This window comes from Dendrobates tinctorius, unplaced genomic scaffold (genome assembly GCF_039654945.1).
Source record: "Dendrobates tinctorius isolate UK_male_01 unplaced genomic scaffold, ASM3965494v1 ptg000010l, whole genome shotgun sequence".
Lineage (NCBI taxonomy): Eukaryota > Metazoa > Chordata > Amphibia > Anura > Dendrobatidae > Dendrobates > Dendrobates tinctorius.
Genome location: NW_027361678.1, coordinates 8,338,249 through 8,365,919, shown reverse-complemented (window position 1 = coordinate 8,365,919; position 27,671 = coordinate 8,338,249). Strand labels below are relative to the sequence as shown.

Here is a 27,671-nt window from a genome sequence, read left to right as displayed (position 1 = left end):
TGCACTGTCTGGAGACGGTGCGGTAAGGAGGATCCCTGTTCCCAGCGACCTTCTCCCACCAGAGGGCTCCAGATACGAACCTGATCGGTGAAGAGGACCGTGGACACACCGGCAGGTCTGTGTATCTCCTCCCCTCCCACACCCCCCCAGAGGCACGTGGGATCCTCCCTTAGCAGGGGACGGGCTGGCTTGTTTTCCTTACAGCCCGGGCCACCGTCGGTCCCACGTGTTCCCCAGCCAATAAGACTCACCAGTCTCCCTGCTGCTCGTTTCCATTTCACGCCTTTTTCCCTGACTCTGCAGTGTATCGGCACTATAGCATTCTATAGCCTGCATAGCGGCAGCCATTTTCCTCTCCCCATTGATTCCGGGCCACGCCTCCTCCCGGCTTCCTCTGGCCGCTACTGCGTTTTGAATCGCGCGCCTTTTTTTCAGCCAATAGAAAGACTCCCTACGGTTGCAGACCAAAGGCCACACCCCCAACTTCCCGGCACGCTTTTTGCTTCCATCATGGAGCTTCCTCTCTGCCGGTACACACCCCGGCAATGCGGCCAATCAGAGGGGTACTTTCACTTCCCTCACTGGCTGGCTTTTGTAGACGTGCCCACCGCAGCGTCGCTCTTGCCTGGGCTCAGCACAGCCGATGCTCCATTACAGCATTGCGCTTCTGCGGACAGGATCGCTCGAAGCTCCCTGCCAGTGCACGTTCCCGGTACCTGCTGGCTTTTCAGGCACGCCCTCCTCAGTGCACCATGCTTGCTGCGGCTCAGTACAGCAATGCTCCGCTTTTTAGCTTGTGTCCTGGCAGATAGTTTTTCCTTGGCACTACCCATCGGAACCTCTCCATGCCTGCTACAGAAGGACAGATGCAGATGCACGGTCACCGCTGGTCATCCAGATATGGGTAAGATATATTCTCTTTTACTTTTTTTCCCCCTCCAGCAGACTTATGCCCTTGCCCCTCTAAGCCGACTATGATCCAGAACGCCTGTGCACTCTGCAAAGAAAGTGGTCTTCAGGTCCGCTTTCCCCTTCCTGCGCAGTCCTGCACCACGTCTGCCCACACAGGAGCACTCTAACGCCCTTGATGAGAGAACATCCCTCCCTCCGGAGTGGGCTGTTGTCAGTCGGTCTCTGACCTGACAAAGTGTATCACAGTCCATGGTCCTGGATCGTCTTTTACATCTGTCTACCACCACCAGTGCTCCGAACGCCTCTCACGGTGATTCGTATGCACCTGCCCATTACCTTACGCCTGGGATGAGAGCACACCCCTCCCTCCGGAGGGGGCTGTGGCCATGTCACAGTCAGTGTCTGACCCTACAAAATGTATCACAGTCCCTGGTCCTGGAACTTCTTTCACATCCGTCTGCTGCCACCAGTGCTCCGAACACCTCTCACAGTGATTCGTATGCACCTAACCATGATATTCACAGGGACAGATCGGGCACAAAGCACAGGAATCCGGCTCTTTCCAGTTCCTCTTTAGGATGCCCTCCTCTCCCCAGGCCCCCTCCTAGGAGGCGGCCTTTGGGTCGGATGCGGATTCCCAGTATGAGTCCAATTCGGACCAGGTCTCAAAGACACAGGGTATGGGCAATAGCCTTATCTTGGCAGTTATCAGAACCCTGAATCTCATGGAGAACGAGCCACCTGCTCAGGAGCACTCCGTATCCCTCAAGCAGGTAAAATGTCCCTCCAGAACTTTCTCCTATGACAGGAAATTTGAAACTATCATGGCTAAACTCTGGACACATCCTGAAAAGCGCTTCCTGGGAAAGAAGCAGCTAGACATTCTTTATTCCTTTAGCCCTGATCTCGTTGGTAAATGGGCAGAGTCCCCTAAGGTGGACCAGCCGGTTTCTCGCCTGTCATCCAAGACAGTCTTGTCGCTGCCAGACGGTGTGTCTCTTAGGGACACTATGGATAGGCAGATTGATTCTTTGTCCATTCTTTGCCTCCGCCGGGTGGCAAAGGTCATGTCTGCCAGGGCAACAATGCTTCGCCAGGGCAGCCTAGCGGCAGCTTATCTGAATGAGATGGCTGATTTGGCAGAACAGATTGTCCATGCCGGCAAATGTCTTTTGACTGCCTCTTTGAATGTAGCCCGTTGCTCTGCTAGGGAGAACAGCAACATCATTGCTATGTGCCGCATCCTCTGGTTGAAAGTGTGGATTACAGATCCATCCTTAAAAAAAAAATAATCAAGAATCAATTTTTTTGTTCCCTCCCAGGAGGACGTTTCTTTCGGTCTCGTTTGATAAGACATCCGTCACAGGCGCCAGAGGTTCTTCAGGCCGTCTCTTCCCTGCTACACTCGGGTAATCGTACCCGTTTCCCAGAACAATTGCTTTTCAGGGTTCTACTCTAATCTTTTCGTGGTCCTGGAGAAAGTCGGATCTCTCCATCTGATTTTACATTTCAAACGATCGAATCCTCATATTCGGATCCGTCATTTCCAAGGCTGCGACCAGAGTCTTCAGTTCACCTTAGACACTCTGTCCGTCTCGGCTAGATCATCAACAGAGAGAAGTTCCCCTCACCCAGCCCTGCATCTGGTATTTCTGGGAATGAAGCTTGTCATGGCACAAGTCTTGTCTTCTTTCCAAAGGTGAAGTTCTTATCCCTCTGCCGAGGGATCCGCACTCTAAACGACCTACAATACAGTATGAGAGTTCTGGGGAAGATGATTACTGCCATGGAGACATCTCCCTTTGCCCAGTTTCAGACCCGTTCTCTTCAGCTGGCCCCCGTGTTTGCTTGGGACAAGAGGGTCGCTTCCCAGGAACGGCCCATTCTACCGCCTCTTAAGGCCCCGTCACACTAAGCGAGATCGCTAGCGAGATCGCTAGCGATATCGCTTAAGCGTCACCAATTTTGTGACGCAGCAGCGATATTGCTAGCGATATCGCTGTGTGTGATACTTGCCTCCGACCGGCTCCCCCGCTGTCTATCGCTGATCGCGCGAGAACGTCCTGGGCCTGTGACGCGTGGACGCGGGTGGGAGGACGTCTTCATCGCTGCGTCTGACAGGTAAGTAACGACCACCGACCGCTGCTGCATCGCTAGTGAGATCTGCCTGTTTGGCAGCTCACTAGCGACCATTTAGCGATGCACCAGCGATCCTGACCGGGTCGTATCGTTGTAGGGATCGCTGGTGCATCACTAAATGTGACGGTGCCCTTAAAGGAAGGCAGTCTCTGACCTAGCAGACGTTATTAGCGTCAATCCTTCGAGGAAGGTCCTTCCACCCTCTCTGGTTGCAGGTCGTCACTACTGGCGCCAGTCTCCTCGATTGGGGAGCGTTTTTTTTCTTCATCATTTAGCGCAGGGTTGCTGGAATTCCTAAGTATTCGTTCTTCCCTTTAATCTCCTGGAGATCAGAGCAATTTTTTCTTCTTACCCTTCACTGCTGACAGTCCTTCCTAGCAGGCCAGCAGGTCCGTATAAAATCGGACGATGTCACTGCCATGGCTTAAAATATCAAGGAGGGACTCGCAACAAACAGGTCTTGGCAGAGGTAACAAGGATTGTGCGACGGGCGGAGCGTCAGTCTCGTTCCCGTCATATCAGCCGTACACACTCCTGAGGGGGGAAACTTCGGCAGCCTATTTTCTGAGTCTTCAGGGTCTTGCACCGGGCGAGTGGTCTTTGATTTCCACCATTTTCAATCAAATATGCCAGAAATGGGGCTCACCGGACGTCATCCTCCCGGTGTCTCGGATGAACCACAGGGTTCCTTCGTTCGTAGCCAGGTCCCGGGATCTACTTGTCATAGGATTTGATGCACTAGTGACCCTGTGATCACATTTTCAGTTGCCTCTCCCCTTTATTCCGAGAGTCGTGGAAAGGATATAGGCGGAAGGAATTCCCGTTATCCTGGTAGTTCCACGTAGCCCAAGAATGACCTGTTATGCGGAGCTGGTGAACATGCTCATCAATGCACTCTGCAGGCTTCCAGACTGTCCAGATTTTCTTTCACAGGGCCCCCTCTTCCTCCAGAGTTCTCAGTCTCTGATTTCGGCAGCATGACCGTTGAGGCCACAGTCCTGAGGGTGACTGAACTTTCCCATCAGGTTATTCAGACCATAATTAGGGCTAGAAAACCAGCATCCTCGCTTATCTATCACAGATACTGGAAGATCTTCTTTCAATGGAGTGTGGGCAAAATTGAGTCAGTCACTACCCTTAAAGGGAACCTGTCACCCCCCCAGGGCGTTTTTAACTAAAAGAGCTACCTTCAGCAGCACTACGGTTGCATTCTGTGAAGGTGGCTCTTCCGTTTCTGACCCCCAGTATCACCGAAATATTAACTTTTATAAATAGGTCCTCATACCTGTTATGCGTCCCATAGGTATGGTGTGTCCCCCTGTATCAGCCGCCTCCCCGCCGTCAGTCATGTCTCTGCAGAGTCTGAGCCCCGCCTCCCATAGCCATCCATCATGCCCCTGTGCTGCCGACTGGGCCCCGCCTCCTCCTGGCTTGTATGGCGGGCCTCGCCTGCTCTGTGAACAACTCTAGCTGCTCCTGCCCCCATCTCACTCCTCTTTTGTTTTCCTCTATGTCAGCGTAAGGAACTAAAGGCCCCGTCTCACGTAGCGAGATCGCTAATGCGTCACCGATTTTGTGACTCAACAGCGATCTCGCCTGCGATCTCGCTACATGTGACACATAGCGGCGCGCGCCCCCCCCCCGCTGGATATCGCTGATCGTGCTCGAATGTCCTGGGCCATTTTTTCATCGTCGGCATCCCGCTAGCCAGCATGCATCGCTGTGTTTGACACCGATGAGCGACCTCGTTGGCGACGCAGAACTCAGGGACGCAGGCTGGAATCTTTCAGAATAGCTGCTGTGTGACAATGCACCAGCGATCCTTACCAGGTTGTATCGTTGTTGGGATTGCTGGTGCGTCGTTGAAGAGATCTGCCTGTTTGACATCTTACTAGCGATAATTTAGCGACGCACCAGCGATCCCTGCCAGGTCGTATCGTTGTCGCGATCGCTGGTGTGTCGCTATATGAAACGGGACCCTAAGGTGTGCCACTGTGAAAACCCCTTATATTCCAATAAAATTGAAGTATTGTATGTATAATAAACTCCCCTATTGGCTTCACCTTTCACTATCCCTCTATTTTTCTATCTATTTATCTATCATCTATTTATCTATTATCTGTCTAATTATCTATCATCTGTTTATCTATCTATCATCTATTTATCTATCTATGTATTTATCATCTATCTATTTATCTATCTATGTATTTATCTATTTATCTCGATATATCTATCATCTATCTATCATCTGTCTATTTATCTTTCTATCTATCATCTATTTATCTATCTATTGATATATTTATTTATCTATATATTTATCTATCATTCTATTTACCGTATTTTTCGGACCATAAGACGCACTTTTTTCCCCCCAAATTTTGGGGGAAAGTGGGGGGTGCGACTTATGGTCGCAATATACTCACCTCCGGGGCTCTGCGGTGCGGTGGTGGCAGCGGGCGGGGCTCTGCAGGGCGGCGGTGGCGGCGGGCTGTGCTCCGGTGCAGGGGCGACGGCTCCGCCGGCATTTCCTCCAAGCCCGGAGGCCCCCCGCACATCCCTTGCTGGCCGCCGCCATGTTGCGGTGGCCTCCGGGAACATGGACGCCGGGAAGATGGCCGCCGGTCCGGGGACGGCGCATGCGCGGCTTCAGATCTCGTCCCGAAATCTCGGGGGACGAGATAATATCATCTATTTATCTATCATCCGTTTGTATTTATCTATCTGTTTATCATCTATCTATTTATCTATATCTATTTATCTATATATCTATTTATCTATTTAAAAAAACACATTTAGATTCTGTTTAGATAGATAGATGGATGGATAGATAGATGTATAGATATATGATAGAAAAATAGCTTATAGATAGATAATATATAACTAGATAGATAATAGATACATAGATAAATGGATGGATGATAGATAAATAGATGATAGATAGATAAATACATATAGATAAATAGATATATGGTGAGATAGAGGGATAGTGAAAGGTGAAGCCAATAGGGGAGTTTATTATACATACAAGACATTGTACTTCCATTGTTTTGTCCGTCCCCCCCTCTCTCTCCCGAGAGCGGTCACTATACAAACTCGACTTAGTGAGAGCTCTACGTGTTTATCTGTCTAGGACTGAGCCTGTTCGGCGCTCAGATTCTCTGTTCAACATCCCAGAAGGTCCACAAAAGGGTCTCCCTGCGTCTACCATTGCTCGATGGATCCGTTCCACCGTTCTGGAAGCTTACCGTCTAAGTGGTAGAGCACGCCTACTGAGGATCACGGCACACTCTGCGCATTCAGTGGGGGCCTCCTGGGCAGTTTGCCATCATGCGTTCGCCTCACAGCTCTGCAAAGCTGCTACATAGGCTTCCATTCATACTTTTCCCAAGTTCTACAGGGTTCACACTCGTGCTTCTTCGGATGCGAACCTTGGTAGAAAGGTCCTTCATGCGGCAGTGGCCTGAGCTCTGACTTGAGGATATTATTACCCTTGGGACCTCTTTGGGATGGCACATGGTTTCCTGTGTCCCCCAATGAAGTGTGAGAGCCAGATTTTGGGTACTCACCATAAAATCTTTTTCTCGGAGCCTTCATTGGGGAACACAGCACCCGCCCTTGTTTACTGTTGTATCAGGTTCTGTTGTTATCTGTTAAGGCCCTGTCACACACAGATCGCTCGCTCACTCTCCACATTCGATCCCATCACAGAAGAAGTCGTCTCCAGGCTCCTCTCCTCTTCTCGTCCGACTACATGCACAACCGACCCCATTCCCTCACATCTCCTCCAGTCTCTCTCTCCAGTCGTCACAACTCACCTAACTACAATCTTTAATCTCTCCCTCTCCTCTGGCATTTTCCCCTCCTCCTTCAAACACTCTATCATTACTCCATTACTAAAGAAACCCACCCTCGACTCATCCTGCACAAACAACTACAGACCAGTCTCCAATCTCCCCTTCATCTCTAAACTCTTGGAGCGCCTGATATACTCCCGCCTTACCCGTTACCTCTCCACTCACTCCCTCCTAGACCCTTCACAGTCCGGTTTCCGCCCCCTACATTCGACAGAAACAGCACTCATCAAAGTGACCAATGACCTTCTGACAGCAAAACGTAATGGTGACCATTCTCTGCTCATTCTTCTCGACCTTTCTGCAGCTTTCGACACTGTTGACCACCCTCTCCTACTCTCTAGGCTCCAGTCACTAGGCATTAAGGAAACTGCTCTTTCCTGGTTCTCCTATCTTTCTGACCGCTCCTTCAGTGTTCTGTTTTCTGGCTCCACTTCATCACCTCTTCCTCTCACTGTCGGGGTACCTCAGGGCTCAGTCCTTGGCCCCCTTCTCTTCTCTCTCTACACGGCCCCAATTGGACAGACCATCAGCAGATTTGGCTTTCAGTACCATCTTTATGCTGATGACACACAACTATACACATCATCCCCTGACCTTACCTCCGCTGTACTACAGAACGCCACTGACTGTCTGTCTGCAGTCTCCAACATCATGTCTGCTCTCTATCTGAAACTCAACCTCTCCAAAACTGAACTTCTTCTGCTCCCGCCATCTACTAACCTCCCTAAATCTGACATTTCCCTCTCCGTGGGTGGCACCATAATAGCACCCCGACAGCAGGCGCGCTGTCTGGGTGTTATGTTTGACTCCGATCTCTCCTTCACCTCCCATATACAATCTCTTGCCCGCTCGTGCCGCTTACACCTAAAGAACATCTCTAGAATCCGCCCTTTTCTCACCATGGAAACAACAAAAACCCTCACTGTCGCCCTGATCCACTCCCGCCTGGACTCCTGTAACGCTCTATTAATTGGCCTCCCCCTCACTCGACTCTCCCCTCTCCAGTCCATCCTTAATGCAGCAGCCAGGGTTGTCCATCTGGCTAATCGTTACTCGGACGCGTCCGCTCTTTGCCAGTCGTTACACTGACTGCCCATTCATTACAGGATACAATTCAAAGTACTTGTTCTCACCCACAAAGCTCTCCACAGTGCGGCACCCCCTTACATCTCCTCCCTCATTTCTGTCTATCGGCCTAACCGACCGCTGCGCTCTGCAAATGACTTTCGACTAACCTCTGCCCTAATCCGTACCTCCCACTCCTGACTCCAAGACTTCTCCCGTGCTGTGCCAATCCTCTGGAATGCTCTACCCCAAGATATTAGGACCATCCACAATTTGCATAGTTTTAGGCGCTCGCTCAAAACACATTTGTTCAGAGCAGCCTATCACATTCAGTAATCAAAGTCATTTTATGTTTGTGTGTGTGTAGCCCATTCACTATCTCCTTCTAACCCCCACCCCCTGAAGATGGCTGGACCATCATTGTAAATACATCATTGTAAATACAAACCTGTGCTTTGTATCTCCCCCACCTCATTATAGATTGTAAGCTCCCACGAGCAGGGTCGTCTTATTTTGCTTTAATTATTGTATTGTTAACGTTGTTACTTATGACTGTTGTGTTTGAAACTGTTCAACTGTAAAGCGCTGCGGAATATGTTGGCGCTATATAAATAAAGATTATTATTATTATTAGCAAGATCGCTGATTTTGTGGCGCCACAGCGATCTCGCTAGAGATCTGTGTGTCATGTCAGAAGTCTCTTGGATTTTCTCTTGGGCCGAACTACGTGTTTTGGCAATCTCAGCGGTACACATTCCCAGCATGGATAACTGGGTTGCTGGCTTCCTAAGCCGCCAGGATGTCTTCTCAGGCGAGTGGTCGCTCAGCACCTCTGTGTTGAATTAAATCTGTCGGAGGTGGGGTACCCCCAACGTCAACCTGATGTCCCAGAGGAACCACAAAGTTTGCGCCCCCTGGCTGTTGGATCCAAAACTTGCTCTTACACTGGTCTCAGTTCCACCTTCCATACCTATTCCCACCACTCCCCCTTATATCCAGACTCATCAAGAACATCAAAGCGGAAGGGGTACCAGTCATCCTCTTGGCTCTAGACTGGCCCTGAAGAGCCTGGTGCGCATTGTTAGGCAACCTGCTCTCAGACGTCCGCTGGAAACTCCCGGACAGCCCAGACATTCTCTCAGGGTACCTCTTCCACCAGAATTTTCAGTCTCTGAATTTAACAGCATAGCTGTTGAAGCTACGTTATTGAGAAAGTCAGGTTTCTCTTCTCAGGTCATCCAGACCATGATCATGAAGAGAAAGCCCTCGTCTTCTTGCATTTAACATCAAACATGAAAAGCCTTCTTTCGCTCGTGCGAGGACAATCAGACAGCCCCCGTGTCATTTTCTTTTTTCTCCTGGCCTTCCTGCAGTCGAGCCTAGAGTTCCACTTGTTGCTCAATACCCTCAAGGGTCAGGTCTCCGCGCTCTCAGTCCTGTTCAAATGGAACTTAGCCTCCCTTCCCCAGGTGAAGACCTTCCTATCGTCCTTGCGTGGACCCATGGAACCTTAACCTAGTCTTGAATGCCCTTCAGGGACCTTCCTTCTAACCAATTCGAGACATCACCCTGTCTCTTCTTTCCTGGAAAATCTCATTCCTGTTTGAGATCACCTCTGTCAGACGGGTCTCGGAACCAGCAGCCCTCTTTTGCACTCCTGTTTTCTCGTACTCCACCAGGACAAGGTGGTCCTATGACCAGTCTCTTCCTTCCTCCCCATGGTGGTTTCTCCATTCCATCTCAACGAGGACGTCGTCCTTCCATCATTCTGTCCGTTCCCATCTCATCCTATAGAACTGTCCCTCAACAAGCTAGATCATGTTAGGGCCTTACGTCTGTACCTTTTAAGAACAGCATCTTTCAGACACTCCAATTCCTTGTTTGTGATTTCTGAAGGTCGCTGCAAGGGACTTCCTGCATCCAGGGCCACTATCGTTTGCTGGATACACTCTTCCATGCTGGTGGCATATCGCGTCAATAATAGACCAACCCCCCTTCCCGAGAGTGAGGTTCCAGTTCACCCACGTATGGGGGCTTCCTGAGCTGTTCACCACCACGTCTTCATGACCCAGATCTGCAAGACCACTACCTCGGCTTCCTTTCATACGTTTTTCAAATTCTTCAGGGTGCATACCTATGCCTCGGCTGATGCGAGCCAAGGCAGAGAAGGTTATGTAGATGGTGGCTGTCCATCATCCGACCTGATCTGGGCATGTTCTTTTGTTCTGTTTCTTGGGACTGCTTTTGGACGTCCCATGGTTACCTGTGTTCCCCCAATGAAGCAATAGAGGATTTTGAGTTCCCAGTCTACCTGCTGTAGTTTGTTCTTGAAAAGACAAACTGTGCTTTACTCACCCTTACTGCTCAGTGATTGGATGCAGCACTATCAACTTGTCGTCAGCTCTGCAGACAATAGTAGACACCGGGAGCGGAGATCAAGAATCCACATTGGACCTGGGGAGATTGAAAAATGCAAAGTTTTGTTTTTTAAAACAAATAGCAGCTGGTGACAGGGATTTCCAAAATGAGTAAACCCCTCTAACTCATGTAAAAATGCATCTTTCTCTCTTGTGTAATATAATCTAGAGGAGAGTGGATTAAACAGGAAAGTGCATGACTGATTGTATTCACAAAAAGACTTCCGATTATGCATCATGGAAATGCAATGGGTCATTTTGAGTCCCTACACATTGCCTAGCCCCCCCATGCCAGTGGGCCACACCCACTACTATAAAAGCTTCATAGATCACCTGTTCATCATATGGACAGGTACTCCGGAGGAAGCAGAAATTTTTGTACAGGACCTCAATTTGAATTCTAGGGGTTTAAAATTTTCTCACAGTTTTTCTCCTACAAACCGACTTTTTAGACTTGACGGTACATAAAGGCGAACAAAATGACATACTTACTTCAGCACACTTCAAAAGTGTCGATGTCAATAGTTACCTAGAATTTAACAGTGGCCATTATCCAAAATGGATCACCAATATCCCTTAAGAGTCAGATTATACTCACCCCGGCGTCCCGTCCGATGGGTGTCGCCGTCCCGTCAGGCACCTCCCATCTTCATACGATGCCGTCCTCTTCTTTCCTTCCTGATGTGTCTCCTGCTCAGGTGCATTGCTCTGCCCAAAAATGGTACAAACAGAGAGGGTGCTGTCTCCCCCAATGAAGGCTCCAAGAAAAAGATTTTACTGTGAATACCAAAAATCCTTCTTTATCGCTTTATTGGGGGACACAGGTTACCATGAGACGTCCCAAAGCAGTCCCCAAGGGAGGGAAACAGAAAACAATGCAAAGAAAACAACCTAGGTCGGCCAGTGCATAACAGCTGCCTGAAACACCTTCCTTTCCAGGTCTGCATCAGGCGAGACATGGGTATGAAACGTATAAAACGCCGCAGGCGCGGGGAGAAGTCCGGTGCCTGCACACTGCAGTATTCTGCTCTGCCCTCAACAGGGCAGAGCAGTGCGCCTACGCCGGAGCCGCAACGGGCAGGAATGAAGAGGACGTCATCTCTGCACGATGGGAGGCGCTGGACCGCGACTCCCTCCGGACCAGGACCGCCTCTGGGTGAGTATAATAACTCCTTTTTCATCTCTTTCAGGTTACATCAGGGGCTTATCTATAGCATTACAGAATGCTGTAGATAAGCCCCTGATGGCGGTGCTGGCAGCTCATATTCGAAAAATGGGGTAACCGATTCCCTTTAAAGCAGTAATTCTTAACATAATACATGAAGATCAATCCGGCTTTATGCCAGGAAGATCCACCTCCTCTAATATCAGAAGGGTGCAGGTATTAATGCAAATAGGACATAAATATAAGAAACCTTGGGCGATAGCCTCTTCAGACACTGCAAAGGCTTTTGATTTAATGGAGTGGGATTTCCTGCAGCGGGTGCTTCGGGAATTTGGTTTTTCAAATAAGTTTCGTGGGTGGGTCAAATTACTCTATCATAGGCCCAGAGCTAATATCCTTGTTAATGGCTTATTATCGGATTATTTTGATTTAGGCAGGGGAACTAGACGGGGCTGCCCACTATCCCCAATGCTCTTGTGTTTGAGCCAATTGCACTGTGGATTAGACAGGATACTGTGGTGGAGGGAATCAATAAACTCCAGGATGGATATGGTGGGATTATATGCTGATGATTTAGTAATCTTTCTGGATAAAATAGATCAATCTTTGCCAAGGGCAATTGACCTCATTAATCGATTTGGGGAACTCTCCTGTCTTAAAATCAACTGGAGCAAATCTGTGATTATGCCGCTGGTAGATATCATACCTGTGCCTATGCTATGTGGCTTACAGGTAGTACAAACATTTAAATACTTAGGTATCATAATAAATCAAAACCCGATCAACGACCTTAAAGATAATATATACCCCCTAGGAGATATGATGAGGAAAAAATTTGAGATATGGTCCCGACTTCCCCTATCTGTCGCTGGCAGAATTGGATTGATAAAAATGATAATCCTTACCAAATGTTTATATATGCTGGAGCACATATCAGTAAGGGTCCCTAAGGGTTTCTTCAAAAAAAAATAAATAGCATGATGGCAACGTTTGTATGGGGATCATCTGGATCTAGATTGAGTATTGGATCCCTGCATCGGCCCAAAACCAGGGTGGCTATGCTCTCCCTGACCTGTATTTATACTATTTAGCTGGTCAATTGCGTCTTTAAAAACACTGGTTAATTAGAGTTAGGCCCGGTAATGCAGAGGCACATCTCATACACTTTCTGGATGACATACACTGCAATATTGGAAGGTTCATGTAGACCACCCCAGGTATTGTTATTTGCGCATAAATTAGCGATACAAATTTGGCAAGAAAGTAAACGTATTGTGAAATTCACTGATCAGATTGGGGATGTTCAGATATGGTATAATCCTGAGTACCCACACCTTCAGAATTTACAAGATCCAAATTTTTGGAAACAGAATGGAATAATAACACTTAGTCAGATTTTTTAAAACAAAATTTTATTATCGTTGGAACAAATTCATGTAAGATTTGGAGTTTCTTATAGAGAATTTTATAGATGCCTGCAGCTGAGACATGCCATAATGTATCAATTCCCGTTTCCTAGAATGATAATATCTAAATATCCATTGATGGGAATATTATCAACGCAGGGACCTACAGGGGTGATTTCCTTTCTTTATACCTTTTTATTGAATTCTAAAATTGCATCCACTCAGCTCGTTGTAGAAAGTAAGTGGCGCCGCTTGATACCTTTTGTCACTGATGAACAGTGGAATGACACCCTAGAGGCACACATGATGGTGTCATCAGCTGCAAACAACAAGTTAATCCAATTGTATATCCTTCACCAGTCGTATTTGACTCCAAGCAGACTTCATAAATTCGGTAGAAGGGCAACGGATGAATGTCATAGGTGCGTGGGATCGGGGCCGACTTTTGGCACCTTATCTGAAGCTGTGGTAGTATACGGGGGTATTAAAGTGATGTCATGTATACATTGGAACGAATATTGGGACTACCGATTGAATGCACTCCTGAATTATGTCTCCTGGGTGTTGTGGATGAAGAGATGTGGGTTCATTATGATAGAATATTTCTTTGAGAGGCTCTATTTATGGCTAGGAAAGCAGGGGTGTTGAGGTGGATGAGAGGGAGGTCCCATTCGATTAATCAATGGAAGAAATTAGTGAATGACATGATCCCTTACGAGAACATATTATGTAAAAACTGAAAATGTCCCCAGAACTTCCATGAGATTTGGGAAAGGTGGTGTGATTCCCCTTTGACACACCTGGCTCCTAATGCTATGGTCTCTTCGATTTCGAGATATAATCCCTGATGTATATCACTTCTAGACCATGCAAGTTTTGATCTGTGTGAATTTTAGAATATTTGTCTTTTATAATCTGACATGATACGAGCTCACAGATCCTAAAATAGACCCTTTAAGCTAGAAGATGCAACGAATGGTATAATGTATTGTGTAGAATACTGTGTGGTATTTGTTTTGTTTCTTATTATTGAAAATATGATATGGTTATGTCACTATGAATAATTCTGACTTTATACTGTAATGTTCTATGTATGATATACTATGTTGTGGAATCCTTCAATAAAAAGGTTTAAAAAAAAAAAAAAGAAAAAAAAAAGCATGTTGCTCCCAGTAGAATAATGGTCCCATTACACTAAACTACGCACCAGCGATCCCGACAACGATACGACCTGGTCAGGATCGCTGGTGCGTCGCTACATGATCGCTGGTGAGCTCTCAAACAGCCAGACTCACCAGCGACGTTGATAACCAGGGTAAATAGCGGCTAACCGCGCGTCCCTTAGTTACCCGCTGTGTACCCTGGATAACAGCGTGCTCGCGCTGGGAGCTGGTATCCAAGGTAAACAGCGGGTAACTAAGTGCGCGCGGCGCTTAGTTACCCGCTGTTTACCTTCGATCCCAGCACAAGCACGCTGGTATCCAGCGTACACAGCGGGTAACTAAGGGACACGCGCGCTTAGGTTACCCGCTATTTACCTTGGATACCAGCTCCCAGCATCTGCTTACAGCACTGGGAGCTCGCTGATCGTTGCTCTCCCGCTGCCACTCGCAGCGATGCGTGCTGGCCAGCGGGAGACCAACGATCAAAAAATGGCCCAGGACATTCCTGCACGATCAGCGATACCCGGCGGGAGGGGCCAGTCGCTGATGCGTGCCACACACAGCAAGATCGCTGGCGAGATCGCTGACGCGCCACAAAATCGGTGACACATCAGCGATCTCGCTTAGTGTGAAGTATCCCTAAGATCCAATCAGTCACAAAGGTGACTTTTGCACCTACATCCTCAAGAATCACATGCTCCCATCTGTGCAATGTTTCTGTTGTAAGATTTTTCATCCATGTCAGCGAGGGAATCATTTCACATCAAACAATTTGTCCATTGCAACAAAAACCATGCAATTTATTTACTAGAATGTGAGTGCAAATTGCAGTATATAAAATGCCAGACTCAAACCATACACAATAGGATGACTGGACATAGACACAACTTCAGAAACGGAATTACTTGTCAGTCTTTCCAGACATTTTCTTACTGAACATAACAAAGATCCCACCGTTTTTAAATTAATTGTGCTTGAACCAGAGAATATACCAAATAGATTGCAAAAACTGATTAATAAGGAGTCCTATTGGATCTGCAAATTATCTACACTCAAGCCCGGTGGTCTGAATGAGTGTTTAGAGAATGCTGGATAATACTGGGAGAAATTGTGGGAACAATAGGGACAATTGTGTAATCAATCATCATTTAGCATGGTTTATGTTAATTTTATTATTGTATAAAATATACATATTATGCTCATGACAGTAGTGTAATAGTTTAATTGTATCATTGTAAGTGGTGCAGTTGCCCATTTGCGTGATTTAGTTGCCAATTGATTATTTGAACACCTGATCTGATAGTTGACGCCCTTAAGGTTGTATATAATCGACCAAATATAGTGTTTATGGTATATGCAGGTTTAGCCTGATGAAGGAGCTTGATCAGCTCCAAAACACGTAGCAAATAAATATTTTAAAGCAACATTTTCTCTCTCACTGTTACTCAAAGACCCTAGGCAATGCTATTTTTCACCATCCATTATTCCCCTAATCCTCATTGTCGGAAATACAATGAAATAAACCCTACATTGCCAATGACAGCTGGTTACAGTTAGTTTCTGTGAAAAAGGACCCTATTCTTCAATGAGGAGCAACCTGGTAATACTTGGTGCCAATATATGTTGTTGTGATACCTCTGCTTTACCCTCTCTTAGGCCAAACAAGGAGAATTTGCCTCTGTTCTTAAGGGAAGCATGCTGCGCCTGTTGCTGGATGCAGGGTTCCTCTTCCTCTTGCGCTTCTCCATTGATGATCCCATAGAAAACGTAATTTCTGCATCTGTCTGTGCCTTGCATTCCTTATTGGTATCACAAGACGACGAGGTGAGCGGAAAATAATCATTTGACCAGAATTGTATTAGAAGTAAATTGTTATCCCTATGAAAATTGCGTTGCGTATGAAAATTGCGCTGCAGTAATTTCTATTGAAAATTCATTTTTAAATCTGATTTTGTTTTTTGCAATAACATTGCAGCTCCGCTCCGCTCCGCAATGGGCAGACAGGCACGGTCTGTCCTACAGAAGTGTGACATCCGATGTAGCTTGTCCTGAACATAATTTTAATCCTTGGTGATGTACACAAAATTTATTAGCAATACAGGCAATCCACATTAAACCCTGTAATGTATAATATACCATATGTGTTTTAAGAAAACAATACACCGCAAAAGTGTTGATGCTGGTATAACCTTTGGAGAGATATACGACTGCATAGATCCGCAGGATCAAATCCGCAGCGTTCAGATGTTACAGCATAGTGGAGGGGATTTTATGAAATCCCATCTCCACTATGTGTGCAGAGATGCCTCCGGCATCCTTGCGTATACGCACATGTAGCACGTCTTTTTAGACTGCAGCATGTCTATTTATCTTGCAGAAACGCTCAGTCTCCGCAAGATAAATAGCACTGTTCTATGTATAGGATGCAGTGATTCCACATGTGTTCAATGAACACATGCAGAATCACCGCACGTACAAAAAAGGGCAACGCTTTGGCGGAGTTGCGTTCAAAGCGAAGCCAAATACGCCACATGGAAACACACCGTAATACTTTTCGAAGTCCAACAAGTTGAGTTAAATTGGTTTCTGGGATTACAGGGGTTTTCTGGTTTTAGAAAACCCTCGTCCCGATGTACAGTTTGTTTTAAAAAAAAAAAAAAAAAAAAATTAATACTGTATTTCTCTCTCGCTTCATTGGGGGACACAGGAAACCATGGGTGTATGCTGCTGCCACTAGGAGGTTGACACTATGCAAAAAATGGGTTAGCTCCTCCCCAGCAGTATATACCCACGAACTGACAGAAAGCTATTCGGTTTTAGCTTAGTGTCAGTAGGAGGTGGACACGGGCTGCTCTCAGCCCCGTATCTACTTTTAGGTTTTGTTGTTTTTTATTAATGATGTCTATTTTTCAGATTCAGCTTGTTATTTAGGCGATGGAGTGTAATAGGTCACTCCGCTCTCCCCCCTAGAGACTGGGAGCACAGTGTGGAAATGCGTCACTACTGTACCCTCTCGTGTCTGACAGGCAGGACCCCATGCCTCCTAACACTTTAAGCGTGTTTGGGGCATCCGCATGGCCGAAGATGCGGACTGGTCTTTGCTGCTATCCCCCTGCGCCGCCCGCCCTACATAGCCAAGGAAGGAAGACGGAATCGCTACCCGCCGGTTACCGGAGATGTCCAGTGGTCCCGAGGTCTACGTAGAGGTCCATCTTCCAGCGCCACTTCTGCGAAGAGGGATACGGGATCTGCAGAACAGGTATGCATGCGGCAATGGGGGGGGCTCCTTTATCAAAAAAATAACAAAAATTTCTATATCTTTCTAGAGGTTATGACCAGAGGGGGGAGAACATCCATGGGTATCCTTCTCATATTGCCATCTTCCGGTCCCATCCATGCCTCCTCCGGCGATTCCCCCATTCCCCCTGCGGCCTACCATCTCTAATTTAGTCCCCGGCTTCTATCTGGGGCTACTACAGTGCTAGGCCATGCCTCCCGCCGGCCAATTGCTGTCGTTGACGCTCTGCCTGGCCCCGCCCACCCCCCCTGTCCTATCAGCACAGTTCTCTCTCCCCTGGCCCTGCAGCACCGTGCGCCTTTTCTCACCAGCTCGGCATCTATGCGCACCGCCTCCGGATCCCCCCCTCCCTCTCTGCCTCTATCGAGCTGGAATTCTGCACGCCCACCTGGCTCCGCCCATGAAACAGCACCATCTTCTCACCGCACTGCAGCCTCTCGGCAGCAGCTCCCGGTCTACAGCGGATTCCCTCTCCGCACTGCAGCCTCACTGCAGCAGCTCCCAATTTGGTACTCTGCAGCTGTACCCAACAAATTGCTCCCAGCCAGGATCCAGATCTATAAGCTCTGTCACTGGGGGGTCGGCTCTCATCCCTGGCAGATCTCCCCTGGCACATAGCTTTTCTCTCTATCTATGTCTAACTCTAGGGAGTCTCTCTCCCATCCTCCTTCCATTTGTAATATACTTCCCATGTTCCTCCTGTAACAAGAAGTTACCCTCTGGTCAGACCTCATCCCTCTGCCTTAATTGCAAACCATGTCTTCCCAGGAGCCCCCCACTACTCGCCACTAGAGTGTGCCCCCTCCTGAGTGGGTGACATCTCTATCTCAGTTGGTAGCTGACCTAACCAAAGTATCTCACACTTTGGTCTCGGTTTTGGAACGGCTTCCTAATCCTGCACCTGCTACCGGGTCTCAGCTACCCCCCTCTGATGCGTCGGATATTAACCCCTTGCATACCCAATGGGACTCCCCTCTTAGGAAGTCCAGATCTTCAAAAAAAAGCGTGCCCGCATTACCTCATCGTCCTGCTCATCTTCTCCATCACTGCCCTTCAGGGCACCAGCGTCCTCTCTGTCTCCTCCATTGGACGCTCCAGAGGCGCTTGAATCAGATCCTCCTTCTGAGTCTGGACTCAGCACAGGTATCAAAACTGCGTGACATGGTGGATAGTTTGATTGTCGCTATTAATGAGACTCTTGACATTAAAGATTCTTTAAGTTCTGTCCTTCTGAACAGACTGTGTCTTTCAGGAAAACGAAGCGCCCCTCCCGTGTCTTTGCCAAACACGACGAGTTCAACAGGACCCTCGCTGTGGAATGGCAGCATCCAGACAAGCATTTCCAGAGAAGAAAACGCATGAGTGTCTGGTATCCTTTTCAGCCTGACCTGCTTGACAAGTGGGCAGCGTCTCCTTCGCTGGACCCTCCGGTTTCCCGGCTGGCCACAAAGACATTACTTCCTCTGTCTGACAGTTCTCTAAAGAAACCCTCTGACAAACACATCAAGTCTCTGGCTAAATCCGCATTTGAGGCCGCGGGCTCTTCCCTCTGTCCGCCCTTCGCCGCTACCTGGGTGGCCAAGGCAGTCTCCTCCTGGGCGAAGCATCTCCGGCAAGGTATCGTTGCCGGGGCCCCGGCTGACGATGTGGCAGACCAGATCGGCCACGCAGGCAAATATCTTTTGTCCGCGCCTCTTGATGCAGCCGCCTGTTCAACCATAGCAGCCGGCAACATCATTTCTATTCGCAGAGTCCTGTGGCTTAAAGCCTGGAACACGGATTCCGCAGCAAAGAAATCCATCACAGGTCTTCCCTTCCACGGTTCTCGCCTATTTGGAGAATAGCTGGACAAGATAATCTCCAACGCCACGGGAGGAAAAAGTACGTTTCTACCACAACAGAGGGTTAAGCATACGACCCATCGCACAGTTCCTTTTCGATCCTTTCAGAGGTTTCAACCACACAGTGACCCCTGACAGGACAAGTCTCTAGCACGTCAGCAGAGCAACGGACCCTCCTTTAAGCCAGCTCCATCCTGGTGTTCAAAACCTACCCAACGCCGACCCTCTAGGTCAGGCACCAACAGATTCTCATCAGCATGACGGGTCGCCCCCACCTGGGAAGTCTCTCAGGGTGGGCGGTTGTCTACTTCAGTTTCGGGACGAGTGGCTTTCCGTAGTCGACGGTGCCTGGATCCGGGACGTCGTCTCCTACGGTTACAAAATAGAATTTTCTACTCTCCCTTGATCTCGCTTTTTTGATTCCCACCCACCAAAGAATACATCTCTCGTTTTGGGTTTTTTCAAGGCTATCGACTCCCTCCTCCAGACCGGTGTGATTGTCTCCATCCCCACACGAGAACGCTTCTCAGGTTTTTATTCCAACCTGTTCGTCGTTCCAAAGAAGAACGGCTCAGTTCGTCCCATTCTGGACCTCAAACTCCTGAACAGATATGTACGTCTGCGTCACTTCAAGATGGAGTCCCTTCGATCCATGATAGCTTCCATGGAATCAGGAGAATACCTCTGTTTGGTGGACATTCAAGACCTACCTGCACATTCCCATCTTTCTCTCGCACCAGAAATTCCTTTGTTTCACCATTCAGGGGGTTTCACTTCCAATTCACGCAAAACACAAGCCGCGGAGACACCATCACATGTTTCTCAACGCAAGCAATGACTAGCCAGGTCTTTCCCCGGGAGGGAACAACCACGGGAAGGGCAGTCTCCAATGAATGAAACCACCTATGCCAAAACATGGTATCCATCCACAGACAGCTGTTTCGGGGTATTGCCCCTCATCAGTGTGGAGTAGGAAACTGGCCAGTAGGAGCAATGCCTAGTAGAAGACTGTGAAAAATGAGGATGAATGCTCCTACTGGCCAGTTTCCTACTCCACACTGATGAGGGGCAATACCCCGAAACAGCTGTCTGTGGATGGATACCATGTTTTGGCATAGGTGGTTTCCTTCATTGGAGACTGCCCTTCCCGTGGTTGTTCCCTCCCTGGGAAAGACCTGGCTAGTCATTGCTTGCGTTGAGAAACATGTGATGGTGTCTCCGCGGCTTGTGTTTTGCATATATTTACATATTTCCCATAAGGGTGGGGGCATTGCCCTAGAATCACTGCGTTGAGAAACATGTGATGGTGTCTCCGCAGTGTTGGATGTTAATCTCCATGAGTTCATTCATCCTCATTTTTCACAGTCTTCTACTAGGCATTGCTCCTACTGGCCAGTTTCCTACTCCACACTGATGAGGGGCAATACCCCGAAACAGCTGTCTGTGGATGGATACCATATTTTGGCATAGGTGGTTTCCTTCATTGGAGACTGCCCTTCACGTGGTTGTTCCCTCCCGGGGAAAGACCTGGCTAGTCATTGCTTGCGTTGAGAAACATGTGATGGTGTCTCCGCGGCTTGTGTTTTGCATATATTTACATATTTCCCATAAGGGTGGGGGCATTGCCCTAGAATCACTGCGTTGAGAAACTTGTGATGGTGTCTCCGCAGTGTTGGATGTTAATCTCCATGAGTTCATTCATCCTCATTTTTCACTTCCAATTCACGACACTGCCGTTCGGCTTAGGCACCGCCCCCAGAGTTTTTACCAAGGTAATGTCGACAGAGATGGCTATTCTACGCAGCAGGGGCATCCTCCTCATTCCCTATTTATACGACATCCTCATCAAGGCCGCAACCCCCGCGGAATATCAGGAAAGTCTGCAGATTACCCTGGACGCTCTCACTCAGCTTGGTTAGATTGTCAACACCGCAAAGTCCTCTCTGATCCCGGTCCAATGTCTTGTGTTTTTGGGAATGCTCTTCGACACCGTCCAAGCAAAGGTCTTCTTACCCAAGGAAAATTCCCAAGCTCTGAGGCACGGAGTACGCTCCCTCCGCTTCTGCATGAGCATACTAGGCAAGATGATTGCTTCAATGGAAGCAGTTCCATTTGCTCAGTTTCATATGCCCCTTCTCCAACTCTTCCTTCTGGCAAGATGGGACAAATCGACCCGTTCCCTGGATCGGGTGGTCTCGATCTCACCTTGGATAAAACAGTGCCTGATGTGATGGGAGCGTTCTCAGTCGATTCATCTCGGGAAGTCCTTCCTTCCCTTTCACTGGAAGATAATGACAACGGATGTCAGCCTTCTTGTTTGGGAAGCAGTATTCTTGACTTGACGGTCCAGAGTCGGTGGTCAGCTCAGGAATCTTCTGTCCCCCATCAACATTCTAGAACTCCGAGCAATATTTATTTCCCTGCTACATTGGCTGGAGCTCCTTCACAGATGTCCGGTTCGAGTCAAATCCAACAACGCCACGGTAGTGGCGTACATCAACCACCAAGGTGGAGCTTGAAGTCGGACAGTAATGTCAGAGGTCGCTTGGTTCATGTTCTGGGCCGAGCAGAATGATCCAGCAATCTCCGCGTTGCACATAACAGGAGTCGAAAATTGGGCGGCAGATTTTCTCAGCCGTGAAGGGCTTGCTGCAGGCGAATAGTCTCTCTGAACCCGTCTGTCTTTCTCAGCATCTGCCTCAAATGGGGGACTCCGGACGTCGACCTAATGGTGTCCAGACTCAACCACTAAATTCCGCAGTTTATGTCCAGGTCCCGCGACCCCCTAGCAATTGGGTAGCAATATATTGGGACAGTTCTCCCTTCCGTACCTATTTTCACCCATACCGCTAATCCCCAGGGTAGTCAAAAAGATAAAAGCGGAGAAAATTCCCATGATCCTCATCACCACGGATTGGCCACGAAGACCATGGTACGCCGAGTTGGTCAACCTTCTAGAGGACATGCCATGGAGACTTCCGGATCGCCTGGACCTTTTGTCACAGGGGCCCCTCTTCCACCAGAGTTCTCAGTCGCTCAATTTAACGGCATGGCCGTTGAAGCCGTGGTTTTGAAATCAGCTGGTTTCTCTGGTCAGGTCATCCAAAATATGATCAAAGCAAGGAAGCCTTTGTCTTCCCGAATTTACCACCGAGCATGGAAAGCATACTTCTGCTGGTGTGAAGCTCACCAAATCGCTCCAATGGGGTTTCATCTCCCATCCATTTTGTCCTTTCTACAGTCGGGTCTGGAGTCTGGACTGTCCCTTAGCACTATTAAGGGACAGGTTTCGGCTCTGTCAGTACTGTTCCAAAGGTATTTGGCCATCTGCCGACAGCTCAAGACTTTCATCCAGGGAGTGGCTCACTCTGTTCCCACCTACCAGCCTCCAATGGATCCCTGGGATCTTAATTTGGTACTCAACGTATTACAGCAATTTCCGTTTGAACCACTGTGTGAGAGATCTTCCACATTCCTTTCCTGGAAGGTTGCTTTACTGGTTGCTATCACTTCAATTAGATGGGTCTCTGAGCTAGCAGGTCTCTCTTGTCGTTCACCTTACATGATCTATCACCAGGACAAGGTGGTCCTACGTTCGGCTCCATCCTTTCTTCCCAAGGTGGTTTCCGGTTTTCATCTGAATGACGACATTGTGCTTCCATCTTTTTGTCTATCTCCGTCTCACCCCGGAGAGCGGTCATTGCACAAACTGGATCTTGTAAGAGCTCTATGAGTTTATCTGTCCAGGACTGAGCCGTTCCGGTGCTCAGATTCTCTGTTCATTATCCCTGAGGGTTCACAAAGGGGTCTTCCTGCGACCCGGTCTACCATTGCTCGATGGATCCGTTCCATCATTCTGGAAGCTAACTATCTAAGGTAGGGCACGCCCTCTGAGGATTACGGCGCACTCCACGCATTCGGTGGGGGTCTCCTGGGCAGTTCGCCATCAGACATCAGCCTCGCAGCTCTGTAAGGCTGCTACATGGGCTTCCATCCATACCTTCACTAAGTTCTACAGGGTTCACAATCATGCTTCATCTGATGCGAACCTTGGTAGAAAGGTCCTGCAAATGGCAGTGGCCTGAGTTCTGACTTGAGGGTATTATGCTTCTTCCCACCCTTGGGACTGCTTTTGGACGTCCCATTGTTTCCTGTGTCCCCCAATGAAGCGAGAGAGAAAACTGGACTTTGGGTACGCACCGTAAAATCTGTTTCTCGGAACCTTCATTGGGGAACACAGCACCCGCCCTTGTTTTTTGTTGTATCAGGTTCTGTTGTTAACTGTTACGTTCTTTCTGTTATGTTCTCTGCTTCTCCTACTGCAGTGGTCCCCAAGTTTTCTGACCTAGAGAGCCACATTCAGCTCTAAGAGAGGATTGCGAGCCACATTCAGCACCTGCACCTACGGTAGTGGCAACCAGATCCCCAACAACGGTTATAATGATAATCAAAGCTTTTCCACAGAAATCACCCCGAAGCACTACAACAAGGTCCAGAGGTCCCAACAATACCCCCATTCAGTATTCTCCCATCCAGTACTCCCAACACAATATAACATCCAGCTTCAGGCACCTCCTCTGACAGGTAGTATCATCCTGTCTCCAGCGTTATCTTCTTTAAACCCCAAGACAGTATATGTGCATTCAGATCTGCTCTTCTGGTGCAGGGCTACTCACAAAATTCACCATTTTGAGATTTGCTCTTCATGCCTGTTTGTTAGACCTGGAGCTTATGCACCCAGATGGCAGTCAGCCGCGAGCAACAATTTATGGGACCGCGAGCCACACGTGGCTCCCGATCTACAGGTTGGGGACTCTTGTCCTACTGCTTTTTCACTTACTGAATAGCGTTCTGCCAGTTTGTAGGTATATACTGCTGGGGAGAAGCTAACCCTTTTTTTGCATAGTGTCATCCTCCTAGTGGTAGCAGCATACACCCATGGTTTCCTGTGTCCCCATTGATTTTACGGTGAGTACCCAAAATCTAGTTATTCTCAAGTAAAAGCCGATGCACCTAATTTTACCACAAAAAACTGTGAAAACTTACTGACTCGAGTACAAGCCGGGTATACATTGTCCCGTCATCCCCATTTTGGTATGCACAGCTTCCTCATCCCCATCCTGGTCTGCACGGCCTCCTCATCCCCATCCTGGTCTGCACGGCCTCCTCATCCCCATCCTGGTCTGCACGGCCTCCTCATCCCCATCCTGGTCTGCATGGCTCCTCATCCCTATTCTGGTATGCATGGCTCCTCATCCCTATCCTAGTCTGCATGTCTCCTCATCCCTGTCCTGGTATGCATGGCCTCCTCATCCCTATCCTAGTATGCATCTCTTCATCCCTATCCTGGTATGCATGGCCTCCTCATCCCTATCCTAGTATGCATCTCTTCATCCCTATCCTGGTCAGCATGGCTCCTCATCCCTATCCTGGTATGTATGGCCCCTCATCCCTATCCGGGTATTATTATTATTTATGTGATGAATGCATGGCTCTTCATCCCTATCCTGGTAGGCATGGTTCCCCTCATCCATATCCTGGTAGGCATGGTCCCCCTCATCCCTATCCTGGTAGGCATGGTCCCCCTCATCCCTCTCCTGGTAGGCATGGTCCCCTTCATCCCTATCCTGATCTGCATGGCTCTTCATCCCTATCCTGGTATGCATGGCTCCTCATCCCTATCCTTGTATGCATGGCCCCCTCATCCTCATCCTGGTATGCGTGGCTCTTCATCTCTATCCTTGTATACATGGCTCTTCATCTCTATCCTTGTATGCGTGGTTCCTCATCTCTATCCTTGCATTCATGGCTCCTCATCCCGATCCTGGTATGCATGTTTCCTCATCCCTATCCTTGTATGCATGGCTCCTCATCCCTGTCTTGGTATGCATGGCCTCTTCATCCCTTTCCTGGTCTGCATGGCTCCTCATCCCTATCCTGGTATGTATGGCCCCTCATCCCTATCCTGGTATTATTATTATTTATGTGATGAATGCATGGCTCTTCATCCCTATCCTGGTAGGCATGGTTCCCCTCATCCCTATCCTGGTAGGCATGGTTCCCCTCATCCCTATCCTGGTAGGCATGGTTCCCCTCATCCCTATCCTGGTAGGCATGGTCCCCTTCATCCCTATCCTGATCTGCATGGCTCTTCATCCCTATCCTGGTATGCATGGCTCCTCATCCCTATCCTTGTATGCATGGCCCCCTCATCCTCATCCTGGTATGCGTGGCTCTTCATCTCCATCCTTGTATACATGGCTCTTCATCTCTATCTTTGTATGCATGGTTCCTCATCTCTATCCTTGCATGCATGGCTCCTCATCCCTATCCTGGTATGCATGTTTCCTCATCCTTATCCTTGTATGCATGGCTCCTCATCCCTATCGGTTTATGCATGACCCCCTCCTCCCCATCCTGTTCTGCATGGCTCTTCATCCCTATCCTGGTATGCATTGCCCCCATCAGAAAAACATAAAAAAAGAAAATCCTAATTACTGTCCCTGCGCTCCCTCTTGGCGCCTTGTCCCAGTGCCAGCAGCGGCGGGGCGATTACATGTGCCTGCTACTTAAGGGAATGAAAATTCACTGCCCTCCATGCCTATGGGCATGGAGGGCAGTGAATATTCATTCCCTTATGTAGCGAGCACACGTGATCGCCTGGCGGCTGTGACTACTGTGCTGGCTATTAAAGAGAATTGAATATTCACTGCCAGCACAGTGAATATTCATTTCTCTGTAGCAGCGAGCACAGGCTTTAGCCACAGCAGATGGCTCCTGTCTTCTGTGACCCGCTGCTTCACCGCTGCCGTTCTCTGTCTTCTGGGACCTTCACTCTAGTATAAGCCGAGTCGGGTTTTTTCAGCACAAAAAAACTATGCTGAAAAGCTCGGCTTAGGCCTGTTTCACACATCAGTTTTTTTCGTCAGTTAAAATCCGCTAAAATGGCAGACAACGGATCCGTTCCTGTACTGACCATAACGTGTGGCACCAGACCGTTGTTTTAACGTATCCGGCGAAGGAAGAATTTTAAAGGAACTGCTGTCCGGGGTGGGGGGGAGGAGAGAGAGAGAGAATACGAATGAGAGAATGAATATGAATGAGAGAATGAATGAATCCGGCTGGGGAAAAAACATTTCATTGTCCGTCCTGTCCGCTCAGCGGACGGCAAAATCTTGGCGGATCCATAAAAAAACGGATCGAACGGATGACCATCCGTCAAGATCCGTCGTTAATACAAGTCAATGGGGAAAAAAACGGATCCGCCAAGAAAAATGGCGGATCCGTTTTTTTTTTGCAAAACGGCGGATTTTGACGGATGGGGAAAAACAGATGTGTGAAACAGGCCTTATACGTGAGTATATATGGTATATAATAAGATGTTCTTTACTCACCCTACCCAGATCCAACACTGAGTCTCCACTGTTGCCCCCCATGTCTGTCATTGCCTACAGAGCTCTGCTTTGTGTCATCAGCGCTCTCAGCATGATGTCAGCGCTGCAGATCAGAACAGACACAGTGAGCAGCAGCGGAGATTTGAGAAGGGGGGTTTTATAACAAGGAGTCGTCTGAGCTCATACACTTGCAAAGTTAGAAAATAGCAAAAATGCCAGTACTCACCTACTGCTGCTCCTGCTCCAGTGATGTCTCTCTGCTGCTGCCCCAGTCTTTGCTAACAGGATGCAGCAGTGACCCCACAGTTACAACAGATGTGACCACTGCAGTCAATCACTGGGTTCAGCTGTGATGCTGATGTAGTTAGCACAAGTTGCTGAGACTAGAGATAGCTGCTCCTGCGTGATGTGTGAGGGGGAGCTTTAGTGTTCACTCTCATTAGAAGAATTCGCTTTTTAGCAGCTGAGATGTATCACAGAGTTGTTTGTCCTGGCTGCTGAAGAACATCATAATGTACTCCACAGGTGATTTCTTTGTGAAAAGAATGAGAGCTATGTATTAATTAACCATGGACCGCAAGCTACCCCTCCTCTACAAAAAGAGGTTCTGCAGCAGCAGTATGAATGCACTCATCTTGTATGGTCAAGAACTTCTCAGCTGTTGCTGATCTAGTTTAAAATTAAAACAGGACATTTCCTTACCTGTCGCGTAGTGAATGATTGAGGATTTTGTTTCATGTTCATGTTTTTTTTTCGGCAGGAATACTTAGATGAAACTTTTTCTTGGTATCAAGGGACAAAAGTGTTTCCTTTGATACCAAATTCAGAGGAGGAGGAAGAGGAGGGCGAAGAAGCATTAGACAGCAATAAAACCAAAGGAAAAGAGGACAAACAAAAGGATAAAGAAGAAAAGAAAGCTGACCCTGATGTTGCTCGATATGATGCTGTAAAGGTGAGACAAAGATGCATATGAAGTAATATGCATATGTAGTAGTATGTGTCCCTTATTAATGACCC

The 27,671-nt window shown here is 48.1% G+C and overlaps 1 protein-coding gene across 2 annotated transcripts in view; it reads left to right on the top strand.

Annotated features, from left to right (window-relative positions):
- RPAP1 (RNA polymerase II associated protein 1) overlaps positions 1-27,671 on the top strand; it is a 128,589-nt gene that overhangs the window by 62,378 nt on the left and 38,540 nt on the right. For both annotated transcript variants that reach the window (XM_073586378.1, XM_073586369.1), the window contains exons 11-12: positions 15,778-15,945; positions 27,415-27,606. In XM_073586378.1, the coding sequence (XP_073442479.1) occupies positions 15,778-15,945; positions 27,415-27,606 (360 nt within the window). The remainder of the gene's footprint in view (positions 1-15,777; positions 15,946-27,414; positions 27,607-27,671) is intronic.